The following is a 16,668-nucleotide window of genomic DNA, read 5'->3' as shown; positions in this document are numbered from 1 at the left end:
TTAAGCCCTAGGCCAACACTAACACCGAGCCAGAAAACATGTTTTTAACTCATTGGAAAAATGGTTCACTAACCTGAGAACGTTGCCAAGTGAAAATGGTTTTGCGTCAGATATTTTTAGTGATTAGTTATAGTAAATTTTGTTCAGATATTTGTGAGTACGTTACTCGTCCTATATATCGGAAACTGTATGAAAGGCAACACATGCAAACAATTGTAAATGGAAACTGTTTACAAATGACAATCGTAGAAAGAAAACACCAAACAGAAATTATTGTATGGAAATGTTCACGACACCATTGGTTGAATCTGTCAACCCGATACATTTTCACTTATAAATATTATTTTCAATTATTGAATACAAGATGTATATTCCGAGGGCAAACTAGTGCTTATTGATGATATTTATAATGTTTTCCTTCACCAAAAGGCGACTGATAAAATTAAATATCAAATGAGATATCGTTTATAAATTCCGAAAAACTAGTACCATCTGGGGATTGACCTCGCGACCACCGGATTGAATGTCGCACGCTCTTACCCTTAGACTACCAGGGACCCGTTTCTCAAAGGCTTGTAACTTGTAATACAAGTGGAAGTCCCTTTCTAGCAAAAGTTGTCAAAAAGTGAGATCCATTTGTATTATTAGTTACAAGCTTTTGAGAAACGGGCCCCAGCGCTTTTTCGCCGTTCCACTTCGCTAATCAAACTTTAATACAAGCTAAAGTTCCTCAATTTTAATTTCGCCTCCTTAAATATACAACTTCTTTCCAAAGACAATCTCTATTTAAAAGTTTTCCAATTGTTTAGGTGGTCGATTCCAAATAAAAAATGTTATGATTTTTAACTGGTTTTGATACGACCTTGACGGCCTACTTTGTGATTGGCGTGCATCAGCACGACTTTCTTTATTTCACATGCACTAATCAGCGTGAGTGATCGTCAAGGTTGAATAATAATACGATCAAAACCGTAATAAGTTGTTTAATCTGAATCGGGCCATTCTCAATTTTAATAATAATTCCGCCTCCTTAAATATGCAACTTCTTTCCAAAGACAATCTTTATTTAAAAGTTTTCCGATAGTGCTCACTGTTTAGGTTAGCGTGCTCCGGCCTAGAAACCCATTTCCGGCCTCAAAGAATGCTTACATAATATCGCTCGGCCATTTCAACATTTTCAACCGGGTACCGTACCGAAAACGACTAACCGAGCCATATTATTATAGGTATCGCCAGGAGATTGAGGTGAATGATTACACACACAGCTACACAGAGTACTAATCGAAAAAACACTGTAGACCTCGCGAGCATAGCTTAAAAATCAAAAACTCTCAAAAGTAAGCCATATTGAAAAATTTACAAAAACTGAATCAAAAAAAAAAATCTTTTTAATCATCATACTTACAATATTTCACGAGAATTTTCTGAGAAATGCAACCTGCAGAGGAGAACATCCGGACATATAAAAGCATTTTACCCAAGTTAAATTTGAGACCTTCGCTAATGCTCGGTCAATTACAAAAGTTGTCCCTTTAATCCGATACACGCAACACGACATGTATTATCAATATTTCAAGGCCGAGTAAAGGCGAAGGTCGGCAAATTGTCCCTAATGGTGCAAAGGGCGAGGTAATCGGAAAGAAAGAATCCATTAAATAAATGACCTTCGTTAGTATTTTCCAGTAAATGTAACATGGAGGCCGATTGTGTTGTAACTATATAGTGTGGTTTTGAACTCATTAACACGCTTTTATTAGGTCGACCTGTATGTAACTATGTAATGGAATCTTGCAAGTTAAATTTGATCCACTTCCCGGTTTCCGATTGAGCTGACACTTTGCATACACATGTAAGTCGGGTGACAATGCAATATTGTGGGGTACCATAATATTGCACGATGGTAATCGAGCTGATCTGATGATGGAGACAGGAGGTGGTCATAGGAACTCTGTGATGAAACAATGCAACCTAATAATTGTGTTAGGGGTTTTTAGAATTGTCTCGAAGAGTATTAGTTGTCTGTCGTAAGAAAAGTACAGTCCGCGATATAAGCGTATACCAAAAATTAAATTTTTGCCAAAAACTTATTTTGATATCACCTTGAGTCGTGTTATTAGAATACTCCGTTTTGTAGGGAGGTATTTGGTTTGACGTCTAAATAGTGGGAGGACAAGTGAAACTTATAGGGATAAGTTCGCCTTCTTACATTGTATAGGTACTTTATTTTTAATTGTATCTTAACCTGTCTTATGCACAATTTTACATACATACTTACTAGGTACAGTCAGCAGCAGAAGTTGCTAAGCGGGCCAGGTGTTCAAAATGATCTTGATGCGACTTTATTGTTAAGATAATAAGAGCGTGTCTGACTGTATATGTCGATGTCGATATAATTATCACGTAAGACGGCACCGTTATTGTAATTTTTTAGAATGTTTATTTCGACAAATAAAAATTGTTTATGTCTTGGCAAGTTTTGATGTCTGCCGCCCAGGCGGTTTTTAAGTTATCTTATCTATGCTTAGGTATATGTATTGTGTTAACTTTGCACAAACGGTGCAAAGTTATCGTAGACGGCTCTATCCCTTACGAATGTTATATACAGTGCCAGCCACTTGAATAGCCTCACTCACCAAAATTAATATTTCTCATAGTAATATAAAAAGGAGATATACATTAAACATTAAATATGAAATAAAACAAGAAGCCTTGTAGTAGTAAATAAAATATTTATTGTTATCTAATCAAAGTTTCAAGAAATAACGTCAAACAAATAATTGACCCTTCCACTTGAATAGCCTCACATGCTAAAAGATACTGTTTAGTTATTCAAACTCTTTCGTTTAATATTTCGTATACCTTCCATTAGACCTTATTAATTCGAAAATACGTTTAGGTAGTGATTCATATAAAGAATGTATGTCATTAACGTCCACAGAATCCCAAACAGTGTAAATAGCTTGAATCAGTTCTTCTTTATTACTAAACTGTCTTCCGTTGTAATAAACTTGCCGAGAAAGCCAACCCCAGGCATTTTCCATGATATTCAGATCAGGGGACAAGGATGGCCAATCTAGAACTTCAATCTGGTTTTCTTCAAACCACTTTGTAACTATGGCTGACGTGTGTATGGGAGCATTATCATGCTGAAAAAACATTTTTTTTTTCTACCTATTACTTTACTGATCTTACTTTTTGTTTCTTTTAATAAATTTAAATACTTTTCAGCATTTAGTCTTCCGTCTACCACAATTAAATCAACAGTACCATAGTAAGAAATTGCTCCTCAAACCATCACCGATCCGAGAGTTGAATGATGACGTGATAGTACTTTCGGTTCTTTCCTTAGGTCATGAAAATAATATTTAAATCCATCTGGACCATCTAGATTAAACTTTTTCTCATCACTAAAAATCACATTTCGCCACTCGGTTTTCCAGCACATGTACTTTTTAGCAAAAGACAATCGACCCGCCACATGTTGTTCGCGCAAAGGAGGTTTACTCATGATTTTTTTTCGTTTGAGGTGGGATGATGTTCTAATAATCCGTCGAACTGTAGAGAGAGATGCTCTAGTATTTATTTCACTAGCTATTTGCCTGGCGGTCTTGGTGGAATTTGGAGCAGTGCGTAAAATAAGTCGACGTTTACGATCCGTAGTGGCAAATTTTGTGCGTCCTTTATACTGGTGGCCGTAATTTTCCTTATTTTTAACATAATTATTAATAACTTTAGGGCTGCGACCTATTTTTTTAGCTATCTCACGATGGGATAATTTTAGAGTTAAATAAAAATTAACCTTTTCAATTTTTAAACTTGTAAGTTTTTACCACGTCCCATAGTCACAAAAACACTGTGTTTATCGCGTTACTGCAGGTACTTAATATAATGCCATCTGTATTATCTAATCATAATAAAATAAATTTGAAAGCGAAACTTAAATGCACGGTTTGGACGATTATGTTACACTGAGGCTATTCATGTGGACGTCCCGTATTAGCTCTTGCGTCCACAACGTTTCGCGCGCAGACAAGTTCGTACTTGTTAATGTGTCGTTCGATAAACGTCAGGGCGTACAATTCAAATTTAAGATATATTGATAAAAATAATCACGTATAATTATAATACTCACAATATATAGGTGAGGCTATTTAAGTGGTTGGCACTGTAATTTCACAAAAAATTGCGAGCCTCACGCTCTGCTTCTCTGGTTTGTTGTCAAAACAACATCAACTCATGGCAAAACGTACTGGTTCTGTGTGCCGAATCTATCTATAGGTAATATCTATACGTTAGTAATAATAGTTCAATGGTCAATGATCAAATATTAAACGACGAAGCTTGAAGCAAATTATAAATGCCTGCATAAAATTTGTCTTTGAAAATGTTTAATTGTTTGTCATTGTACATTAATATTTGCGGGTTTAAAATAGAAGGATCGTTGTTCGAGGAACAAAACGTGCATCCTGCAGCGTGATCATTCATCATCATCATCATATCAGCCTTTCATCTCCCACTGCTGAGCATAGGTCTCTCTTCGAGTACGCTACTTATCTCGGTCCTGAGCCAATCTCATCCAGAAGTGACCTGCAATCTTCGAAATCATTATAGATAAAAAAAACTGGTTAAGTGCGAGTTTATTTATCTCGCCCACCGAGAGTTCCATACAAACTTTTAATTATTTTTCGCATCAGTAACTTTACCAATTTGCAAACATGTTAATATAAAGGGGATTTTTTCTACAGGAAAAAATAACATTTTCCACAAACAAAATGACGCGTAAAACTTTTATGTCATATTTACTGACGTGACGTAAACTTCCTCGAAAGAACTAGAAAGCGAAGAAAAGAATAATAAAACGATAAAATACATCATAAACTCGAATGCATTTTGTTTTCTTGTTTCTTCGGGCCGGGAAGGGGCCAGGAATTGGTGAAAAACAGGATAATTTATGTGAAGTTGCGTAACAAACAAGGGAACGCCTTTTTGTAACCCGCCTTGTTGTGTCCTAAATAAATTCTCTTTAAGAGCAACTACTATACTTTTCTCATTATTTTTATTTGTATTTTTGTAACCGATGTAAATAATAATAAACGCGTTCAAAGCTTTTCCATGTCCGACCGAATTAAGTTACGGTTTTGGATTCGACATAAAAATCATGTTTCGACCCAAGGTTTGGTTTCGGCCAAAAACTGCTGAATATTTCTGAAACTGTATTTTAGCAGTATCCGGCTGAAGTTACAGTTACGGTTTCATATTTTTTGTGTCCTATTTAACTAGATTTTCTTTAAAGTCAACATAAATCATCCCTATTCTTGTATATGTATAGCAATTACATTGGAATGTGCATGTGGTTCAAGTTCAAAACTATTAAACACGTACTCGGAGGACACAAATAGCACTAATTTATAAGGGCATGGGATTCAATTGGGAATATTAACAATTCCTGTGATGGTGTGACTTGCTAACATTGATTAGTTGAACCACGAACGAGTATTATTGTTGATCTTGATATCATTGAGCCAATATAAACTAATGATATCATAACAATGAAATAGATTATCTATCCTCGAAAGGCCCAATGTCCATTACAATGCACAGTCCGTTTCAATCCAGTGAGAGCTTTCCGTAAACCAAATAAAGTAGCATTTCTTTTATTTCTTTGCTTTCCCAAACAAACTAATTTCATCTCTATTTACTACGCAACAAGGTTAAAATTCAAAATGGAAAATTTTATATGACGGGCCTCATAAGGATACAAAAGACCCGATGTGTATAGTGCCGCGCCCGACTCAAATATGACAGTTCTTTCAAATTTATTCTGGTTGAACTTAATTTAAAAATTAATTGAAGAAATATGTTTATACCTACCTTATTTTTATTACTTAAATGAATGTGCTAATTTTGGGGCTCTATTGTTTCCCAAAAAATTTTAAGTCATAATCAATCAATCAATCGTTTATTTGCAGATAAAACATAGTACAATGCATGCAAATACATTATTTGTATTCTTTGCCCGCATTCCTCGTCACTTTTCAGGATTGCCATTAAACAAACCTAACCTAACCTATCTATAGGATAACCTTACGAAAATCCTGAAAACTGACTGATATGACTTAAAACTTTACGGCAAACAAAGGGACCCCGCTAATTTAAAAAAAGTCTTCTTTTTCTTCCTCGCGTTATCCCGGCATATTTCCACGGCTCAGGGCTCATGTGAGCCTAGGGTCCGCTTCAAAACAAATCTCAACAATTGACGTAGGCACTAGTTTTTTTCCAAAAAATGTCTACATATAATTAACGTGCCAGCTACTACATACAAAAAAAAATAACTGTCATAGGACCATCATTTGACACGTGAGATGTAATTATTAATGATTTAATGTTATTGATTACCTAATGATTATAAGCATGCAATGAAAAATTTAATTAAAATTGTACTGCGTCGTGTTATATACGACAATAGGCGCATTAAAATGCAAATGATTGTAATTAAGTTTTTTTTTTATTTTTTTGACAGGACAGGTATATCGTGTATCATATTCATTGACAATCTGTATCAATGCAAATAAAGCTTCAGATATCAGAAAATTGTGAATTATTTATTTTCTCTTAACACTTATACTATATAGAGCTCTAAGTATTAGGAATAAAATTATGTACTTATACGTCAAAAATACATTTTCAGGAGAAGGAAAAAAAAAACAAATTTTACCTAAAAAAATCGTAACTTGGTATAATTATATCCATACTTATCCAATTAGGGTGTTTCTTACATACACTTAAAAAATATTTTTACACCTTTTAAATAATGATAAAATTTATGGAATCAATAGTTATGAAAATAGTTTCCATTCCGCAATAAATTTCAGAATAAAATGTTGATTCTGAGTAGAAATAACATAAACAATCCCAAATTTGAAAAAAAAGTGCAGGCAACTTTAAACAAAATGGCCCCATAGATTATCTGATAGTATCAAAAATACACGCTGGTCTCTGATCAACCAGAGAATCAGCTTATCCGAGAAAATATCAGATAATGGAAGGGATTCCGTCGACGTTATTATAGGATAACTAGCGGCATGCCGTGCGGTAGAATTTGTGTACCTATTATTTTCTTCTTCTAATATAAATAACTATCTTTCTTGATATTTCTTGACGATAAATTCTAATGTTCTATATTTATTCTGAATTGTTTATTATTGTTATATTTCTACTACAACTACCAATTTTAAAAATGATCGTGTTTTGTAGGTATAATTAAACTTTTTAGTTTTAAACTAGTTTTTAAGACAGTGCTACGCCCTTGCAGGGCGACCATGTACCAAATGTTTATGTAACACTTTATTATAAAGGGTCAATTTTCAAATAGGCATTTTTTGCTGTCCCACGGCTAAAACTCGAAGTCCATAGGACTTAAAGACTAGATATGTGTATATTTTCATTCAGTGTTTTATAAACTTTAAAAATAATGTACAACTGTACCTTAAATATTATTTGTTATTGACAAAATCGCATTTGAAAGTCCAAAAACGGCGAAATTTGCCGTTTTTCGCGTGTCCCAGTGGCGGCATAGCCCAATAAAAAAAATCATAACTTTGGACGTAGGCGACGTATTATTAACAGCTTTATATTTTTATAAAGAGCATTTTCTAGAGAATTTATTTAATTATAACAAGAGAAGCCTTTTTATCGTTGTCCCGATCGGCACTTGTTTTGTTATGACTTAAAGATACCCCCCAAAATCTTCTTTGTCTATTGAATAATGATTAGATTAACTTTATGACGCACTAGTGCGGTTAGTTGGGCGTCTATCACCATTAAGTATGCACGCGGAAACATTTTTATTTATGTAAAAACAGGTAATAATCTTTTTCGATATATTTTGGTATGACTACAATGACATTTGTATGGACGCTTCATATGTTGGTACACAGTCGAAATAAAAATGTGTATTTCATAATAATAGTTGCAAATATAGTGTTTAAATATATAGTAAATTAAATAAGTGAATCGGTTATATAGTGTAAGAAATTTCGCCAAAAAATATTATTGGCGACAATTGTATGGCGACATTTGTACGGCTATTTTGACCGTACAGATGTCGATTGTGGCATACAAATGTCGATATAGTGCCATATAAATGTCGAAAAGGGGTCATACAAATGTCGTCAGGGTCTTACAAATGCCACAAAATTCATAAATAGTGACATAAACATTTTGATACTGCCATACAATGTCGAAAAAATGCCATATACATGTCAAAAGCGCCTTAAAACTTGCTAAATAGTGCCATACAAATGTCGATCTTTAGACGTCCATATCTAGCTAACTATAAAAAGTAGAGTGGTGCCTCGTACAGTATATTTTTTGTTGTTAAGAATCCTTCCTAAATCGATGATTATAAATCTAATTTTCCAAAAATAAAAAATTGCCATACAAATGTCGAAAAAACACCGTCTTTAAAAATTGACCCATAACCATGGTTTTTGCATAAAATAAATGAAATGAAATGAAATATAAATAACAACACTACTTTTGAAAAGCTTGTAAAAAATGAATAAATACAGTATATGCGCGGAATTAATAGTTGTTTGGGAGCAGAATTGTTGGCGAAAAATTCCTAAATTGAGAGATGTGAAAAGTGCAATCTTGAGCATTGTGAGGGTTTCAAGGCACGACTTGCAAGGCGAACTTTGCTACTGAGTGAAACATATTATTAAAAAATATACATTTTTATCACACCAGCGACACCAACGTGAGGAAAATACTAATTGTAAAACAGTACAAATCAAATTCAAATTAACGCTATTACTATTAAATATTTATCATTAAACATTAAACGTCATCATTTAAAAATATATTCCAACAGCCATGAGGAAACAATTCTAAACTTGCATCTATTTAGTTTGCCACTCTTGTGGATAAAATGCAATTATCTCATCAGTTTTTGGGTTCCGTACCAAAAAGATAAAAAGGAACCCTTATGCGCAACTCTGTCCATCTTTTTGTCTGTCACTTTGCTGAATATCTCGAGAACTACAATACGCTATCGATTTTAAATTTGGAATAGTTAGGAGAAACAACCGTACCTAATCCAGACACATTGAAATCGTTTTATTTATTCACTATTGTTGAAATCGGTTCACGTGATAAATATTTTATGCCTGAAAAACCAACATACCTAAAGCCAACATACATACATAAAGCCGCGCAAATTAACTGATTTGCCTTTATGAGCTGGTGTTTTTCTCAATGAAAGTATTTCTCATACCTACTTAAAGACGCAATGAGAATGAAATACTAAATTCTAAACGAATTCTTATTCTTATTCTTATTCTTAAACGTAAGTATTTTATGACTGTAATGATATTTGCAAGAATCACAATTAAATAAGATAACACTGTTATTAAAGTGTTATATAATTAAGTAATTGATTTAGCAAGATTATCTTCCTTCTTTTATTATATTAAAGAGGTAATTCATAAACGGATTGTGAATGAGACGATGATACGTCCAGAATCACAGGTCTAAAATGGCGCTGGTGGCTATTAAAGAAAATTAAAGAATGACCGAACGAGATTACCAATTTTAGATAACTTATTAAAAGTTATTATATTAAACATATAGGACCTTGAATTATTTTTTGCTATTCATGATGGACGAAATTGGGTATAATACACATTACGTTTTTATGTCATCACAAATCCAACAATTTTTAAAATGGCTAATTTAACTACTAATTCTTTTATGTTTGTCATCCTAATTATCTATTATACAATGCTCTCAAACTGCACGACGTTGTAGTAATCTTGTTATCAGTTAAATTAGTAGGTAAATATATTGACATTGTCACAGTGACGAGGTAGCCTTAACAAATAACACGTTCTTAACAATGACTTGATATTTTTATCGTTTCTTATTTGACGTTTGTAAAACTAACACCACGATAGAAGTCTAAAATAGTAAATGTAAACTAGATCAAAATAATGATCCTCTTCCGATGAAAGTTGAAGAAACAATTAAGAAGATAATTAAGAAAGAAGGTTACACAGATTATAAGCTTGGTGGTAACTATTTTGGAGATCTGTATGAGGTTGACGTTGTTGGAAAAACGAAATATGGTGAGCAAGAAACAAATATATTTGTTAAAGGAATCATCCCCGCAGATCATCTTACAGCTATGTCAGTCACTGCAATGTTCAATATGGAGTTATTCTTCTACAAAGATTTAGCAGTTGTACTTAATGACATGCAGAATGAAGTTGATGTACCTATAAAAGAAAGATACAATATCGCTAAGTCATTTCAAGAAAGCATACCAGAAGCGATTATTCTGGAAAATTTGGCAAAGAAAGGATACAAAACATTGAGCAGATTTGATGTGCTTCCTATAAATTTGTGTACCTGGTCTAGATAAGGATTACCTAGGTGAAGTTAGTATTAAGACTGATCCTAGAATGAATAAGAGGGCTAGAGGGATAGTAGATGATTTTATTCTATGGGGCGTATTGTAGCTGAAAAAAGTGAATTTTAGTATTAAGTATTTCTGTTTATTTTGAGATATCGCTGAAATTAATTGTAAATCTAAACTATTTAATGAAGCCACGCCGCTGAGGTTTAATTAAAATACTTATAATTTTGAATTCGCTAAAATGGGTTAGTTAGCCGAAATGTCTGTTTCTAAACAAAAATGGTCAACAAAGTCAGGTCCGATTAGTGTATGGGTTTGATGTACTAAACTGGGGTTAAATGAAATATATTTCACTTAATTGAAACCTTTTTATCTTCCTTTTATGTCATACATATTTATATTTAAACAACATATTCACACATACGCTGCTGGTGATGATGACAATTGTTGATTATGAAGTCAACAGGTCAAGACAGTAAGCCCTATTAGAAATATGTTCTTACTTAAAGTATGGCAATAAATCCAACATACATCGGTAGGTACCTACTACCCTACTCTACTCACTAAAATTGCATTATGATCATTACTAGCTGGGGTCTGGTGAATGATAATTTGATTGTCTTGAATACACACTTCCTAACAAACATGTTGATTGTATCTAGTTACAGTAGATTACCGAGCTAATATTGCGACCATTGTTCCACTAATAAGTACTAATAACGTATCCGATGACTAGAACAATATACAAATATTTAAAACAGCCTGCCTTATCACATAAATGAGCATTTGATGTCTGAATATCCTGGAACTCACATCGAAATGGAGGTAAAAACTTTTAAATGTGAGGATATCGATAAACTTCCTGTGAAAGTTGAAGAAGCAATAAGAAATATAGTCAAGAAAGAAGGATATACAACTCATAAACTGACCACTAAAGCCCTATCTACGGACGGTGGCAATTATTTAGGATCCTTGTATGAAGTCGACGTTACAGGATACACAGAAGCTGGGAAGAAAGAAACAAACATATTTGTTAAAGGTATTATTCCTGCAGATGTTCTAAGTGTTTTGTCGGTCACTGAAATTTTCAACAGAGAATTATTTTTTTACAATGATTTAGCAGTGGTATTTGATGAAATACAAAATGAAGCTAATGTGCCCGCAAAAGAGCGGTACAATATTGCTGAATCATTTCAAGAAAGTACACCAGAAGCTATAATTCTTGAAAATTTATCAAAGAAAGGATACAAGACGGGATTCAGAATGGATGCGATTTCCTTAAAGTTTGCAGAGTTATGTATTCAACAACTGGGAAAACTGCACGGGTTATCGTTTGCTTTAGAAAAGATGAAACCAAATTATTTTAATCGGAAAATTAGATCTTTGTCCGTCCCTTATAATTTCAACGAAGATTTCAAGATTTGGATAACAAATTCTGGACAAGTCATATCAAAGTCTTTGGATGTTGATGTGCGAGAAAGGTTTACTGCGTTCCTTCAAAAGTTATGGCATAATGTACCAAGGTACTATAATGATCAGAAATATAAAAGGACAATAGTACACTTTGACTACAGGGCCAATAATATTTTGATGAAAGAGTCTGTAAGTTCTTTATTTATTTTAATTTATTTTAGTCATAAAGAAAACTAAACTAAAGTAGAAAAAATATTTTTAGAGTAGGTACCTACCCTACACGTAAAGAAGGGATGTTTTTTTTCTTTAAACTTATGGTGTGTATGAAGTGGAAATAGATACAATGGTCCATAATTATAATACAAATCCTACACTTGTTTTTCCAGGGTGGTGAGATCATCGACGTGGTACCAGTAGACTACCAGTTTATTCACTACGGCTGTCCTGTGACAGACTTTTTGTACTTCATCTTTCTCGGCACCGACCAAGAGTTTAGAAAAAATCACCTGGAATACCTCAAGGACCTTTACTTCGATTCTATAACGAAAATGCTGAAAATTTTCAATATAGATGTTAAATCTGTTTTTCCTAGAGAAGATTTTGAAGATTTGTATAGAGAACTATTAGTTTTGGGTTTGTTTAGTTTCGTACAGGCTATACCTTTTATTTTTGCAGTCGGAGGTGAAATACCCGAATTGGGTAAAGACCAAATAGCTGATATAAATATGAAATGTGACGAGCGAATGAAAGAGAGGGCTCGAGGAGTAGTGGATGATTTTATTCGGTGGGGTGTCATCTAATTTTTAGGGTTCCATACCTCAAAAGGAAAAACGGAACCCTTACCGAAACTACTGGATCTGAAATTTAAATAAATATACAAAATAGTTCTTCTAATAGGTGTATATGACAGGAAATGTGGAGTCAAACGTGAGTCGGACTTAATTACTTAGTATTTGATCCGACCCCTACGGGGTTTTTAAACACGTTCCACATAAAAAAATACATTGTTAAAAATGTTGTAATGTACCCCTGGAACGCGAGTCCAACTCGCAGTTGACCGGGTTTCTTATAAACTTTTTAATCGAAATAATTGTATTAGAGAACAAATACGCTATGATTAAATTTAAGGTTCAATTAGGACATTATTATAATTAACTTAATGGTTTAGAATCACAGAAAGAGACATACACATTCCTTGTTTTTTTTTTCTCTGTTGCTTAAATGTTAACTGGAAGAGAAAACTTATAACTATAAGTTCGCCTTTGTATATTGTATTGATTCTGCTATAATTGTAATTCTAATTTATCTTGTGTACAATAAAGTGTTTACATACATACATACATACATACATACACCTCGTGCCGCCCAATGTACTTACATTAGAGAATAATACTTGTTTGTAAACAGTTTACGCCTTAATGGTAAATATAGTAAATTGCAGAGTTATTAATAATTGTAGAGTACGTGGTCGAATGACAGTATTTACAAGGAAAAGCATAGTCACGTTACTATATGTAATTTGTCGGAAGTGTACGTTTTGCTGTCTCGTGACATTGAAGTGTCAATTGGTCGAGACAAGCGGCTAAAATACAGTTAAAATAGCTAAAATAATAACGAAATAATTAACCAGTATATGTATAAAGTATTTTCTCACAATATACCCCACTTCTGGAAATCACCTACAAGACCTCTGATCCTATCATCCATTTTTTGATCTGGAGTTACAGAAATTGATCCAAAATCATCTTTGGCAAGGTCAGGGACGTCATCGTCTTTCGTGAACAGTATAGGAGTTAGCAGAAGACCATATATTAGACCAGTATCTAGTCTTTTCTTGTACTCTGTTTCAAATTCACGCCGTGGGTACACTGACTCAACGTCCATGTTAAAATATTTAAGGAACTTTCCCAAACTTTTGTAATACAAATTTTTCAGATCATCAAGATGTTTTCTCCTGAAGTCTTGGTCAGTGCAAGGGAAGATGAAATACATGAAGTCCATGACAGGGCACCCGTAGTACAGCATTTGATAGTCCACTACTTTGACTTCAGTTATGCTATCGCCATCCTGCAATATAACACAATATTTGTGTGTTTTGTGTGTTATTTGTTAAATAACGTCGGTAAATAAAGGTAATTGAATAAATTTCGCGTTAGACCCGTCTATAATATATGTTTTTTGTTAATTTGTAATGCTAACTGCACAAATATTTGATTACTAGCTTTTGCCCGCGACTTCATCTGCGTGGAATTAGTGACACTGACAGCAGCTAAAGTAAGTATAGCGCCTGGATAATGCTAATAGCAATCATTCAATTTGCGCATTGATTACTTCAATTATTAGGCAATCAATTAACTCTTTCAATTTCACCCCCCTTTGCACTCACTTCAGGGATGATTTCCGACATAAACACTATCCTATCTCCTTCCCCGGGATTCAGACTATCTCTATGCCAAATTTCAACTAAATTGGTTCAGCAGTTTAAGCGTGAAGAGGTAACAGACAGACAGACAGACACACTTTCGCATTTATAATATTTGTATGGATTATGATTAAATAAATTACATTTATGGAAAACACTCACTGTTTTCATCAAAATATTATTCGCCCTGTAGTCTCCATGGCATAAGCAGAGTCTACTTCCAGCGTTTTCTATGACATTCTTTTTCAAGGTATCCATAATGTGGGGTTTGAATTTGTACAGTATAACTTTCTGTTCCGAATCCAAACATTTATCCGTATAAATGTCCATATTGTCAATGAACTTTTGGTAATCGTCATTAAATATAATAGTAGGTTTCAAAGACTTAATTTTCTTTGCAAAGTATTCAGGATGCAGTTTTTCCAAGACCCAGGACAAGCCGTGGAACCTCGCCAGCTGCTGGACAGAAATTTGTGCAAACTTAAGAGGAACGACCTCCGTTCGGTGAACTGTCGTGAAACCCTTTTTACCAAGGTTTTCCATAAATATAGCGTTCGGATTTATAGCATCGTAACTTTTAACTATATTGTATCTTTCTTCAACTGGAATAGTGGCTTTATTCTGTAAATCATCGTAAAGCTTTGAGAGATCTCCGTAGAAGAAGGTCTCCAATCTGTAACATTCTGCAATATCAAAAATACCCACTTGCATGTTATCTATTTTATTTTTAATAAAGATGTTGATCTCTTCATCGCCGTTTGCAGTTGTTCCTTTAATGTCAACTTCGTACAGTCTTCCCAATAAGTTACCACCGCTAGTCGAAATTGACCTATTGGTAGTTTTATGAGATATATATCCTTCTTTTTCTACGATTTTGTCGATGGAAGCTTGTAATGGCGGCGGTAGAATATTGTCACCGGAAGATAGAACTGTGATCGATGATTCCATTTTGATGAACGATTTCTTGTAGTTCAAGATCTCGAGCACTAGTGATAGACTACGAGTAGGCGTTGCCTTATATATTTATTTACCTCGATAATTATAAAGGTAATTTCAAGATGAGACATTCATTAGCAAAGCAAAAAACGACATTCCATTCATTTATTCTACATTTCATTGATCTTGCGATAGTTTTTCTTAGATTCCATTGTTATTAATGCATGCGACCACTTAATTAAGTCAGTTTTATTTTATACTAATACTAGCGAACCGCCCCGGCTTCGCACGGGTTAACAAATTATACATAAACCTTCCTCTTGAAACCCTCTATCTATTAAAAAAACCGGAACAAAATCCGTTGCGTATAGTTTTAAAGATTTAAGCATAGGTATACATACAGACAGACTGCGGGAAGCGACTTTGTTTTATACTAGGTATGTAGTGATTAAAAACCGCGGACGTGCTATCTTCGTACAATTTAATCAAAACACGCACAAACGGTTTCATGTAATTGAGTCTGTCCAAAATATCATTATTGTGAATCAAATAAGTAATTTAAAAAAAATTGTTATAAATAAAAAGTGACAACAATCACTGCCTCGGGCGAGTACCGTACCGTACAGTAGATGTCGCTAGGTGCCTCCCTAAAGTGCAAATGAGTGATGTTGTAGAAAGATTAGCTGTCATCGATTGAAGTCTCGGTAGCTCAGTTGGCAGAGTTATACTACGCGCTACGCTATTATAGTAGCGTTTGCAGACACAAATTCTGTTCTGCTTAATACAAAATTAATTCAAATTCATTTTCCCCAAAAGCGAAACCAAATTAATAATGGGCTCTTCTTACATTTTGTATGACGAGCTTGCATATTTGTTCTTAGTTATTGATGTTTACTCTGAATTTTAATATTTATCTACGTATACGTATATATCATCTTATCTTAAATTATTTAATTTTACTACTGCAGGTTGGTATTTAAGATGTACCTACTAACAAAATATGGATCATTTTATTTTTATATTATCAATTATTTTTAAATTACTTTTTTAATAAAGTTAGGCGGAGTACATTAAACATTATGTAAGTTAACATTCCTTATTAACTAGGTACCAATTATTTTGTACAGTAAATCCTACGACCAATCATCAGATCACCTCGATGGTACATTTTAATATTGTATTGGTAACCAAATTGCATAATAAGTATGTGAAATTTCAGCTCAATCGAATAATATTATAGGAAATGGGTCTAAATTTAGCAATTTGCAAGATTTGAACCGAACTGCATACATATACATAGATCAAGCATTGCAAGTTAAATAATATCTTGTAACTTAATGATGTTGCATATGTCGGAAAATTTATTAAATAAAGATAAGTAACTAAAGGTAGGTAAGTATTTGCAATTAAAATTCACGATAAAGAACATAATATATGTATTATTACCGAGGCCTTCCCATGAGCCCTAGGAGGGAGTGAAAAG

At 33.6% G+C, this 16,668-nt stretch overlaps 3 protein-coding genes across 3 annotated transcripts in view; 1 reads left to right on the top strand and 2 right to left on the bottom strand.

Annotated features, from left to right (window-relative positions):
• The window catches only part of LOC134652291 (uncharacterized), a 306,378-nt gene that overhangs the window by 241,910 nt on the left and 47,800 nt on the right, over nucleotides 1–16,668 (bottom strand). The window lies entirely within an intron of this gene.
• Nucleotides 11,194–12,627, top strand: LOC134652367 (uncharacterized). Its single transcript, XM_063507539.1, has 2 exons — nucleotides 11,194–12,016; nucleotides 12,214–12,627. The coding sequence occupies exons 1-2, from the start codon at nucleotides 11,204–11,206 to the stop codon at nucleotides 12,625–12,627; spliced, it is 1,227 nt and encodes a 408-aa protein (XP_063363609.1). The 5' UTR covers nucleotides 11,194–11,203.
• Nucleotides 13,454–15,248, bottom strand: LOC134652366 (uncharacterized). Its single transcript, XM_063507538.1, has 2 exons — nucleotides 14,412–15,248; nucleotides 13,454–13,894 (listed from the first exon to the last, which is right to left on the bottom strand). The coding sequence occupies exons 1-2, from the start codon at nucleotides 15,195–15,197 to the stop codon at nucleotides 13,478–13,480; spliced, it is 1,203 nt and encodes a 400-aa protein (XP_063363608.1). The 5' UTR covers nucleotides 15,198–15,248; the 3' UTR covers nucleotides 13,454–13,477.

Source organism: Cydia amplana, chromosome 11 (assembly GCF_948474715.1).
Source record: "Cydia amplana chromosome 11, ilCydAmpl1.1, whole genome shotgun sequence".
NCBI lineage: Eukaryota > Metazoa > Arthropoda > Insecta > Lepidoptera > Tortricidae > Cydia > Cydia amplana.
This window is presented reverse-complemented; position numbering and strand designations above follow the sequence as displayed.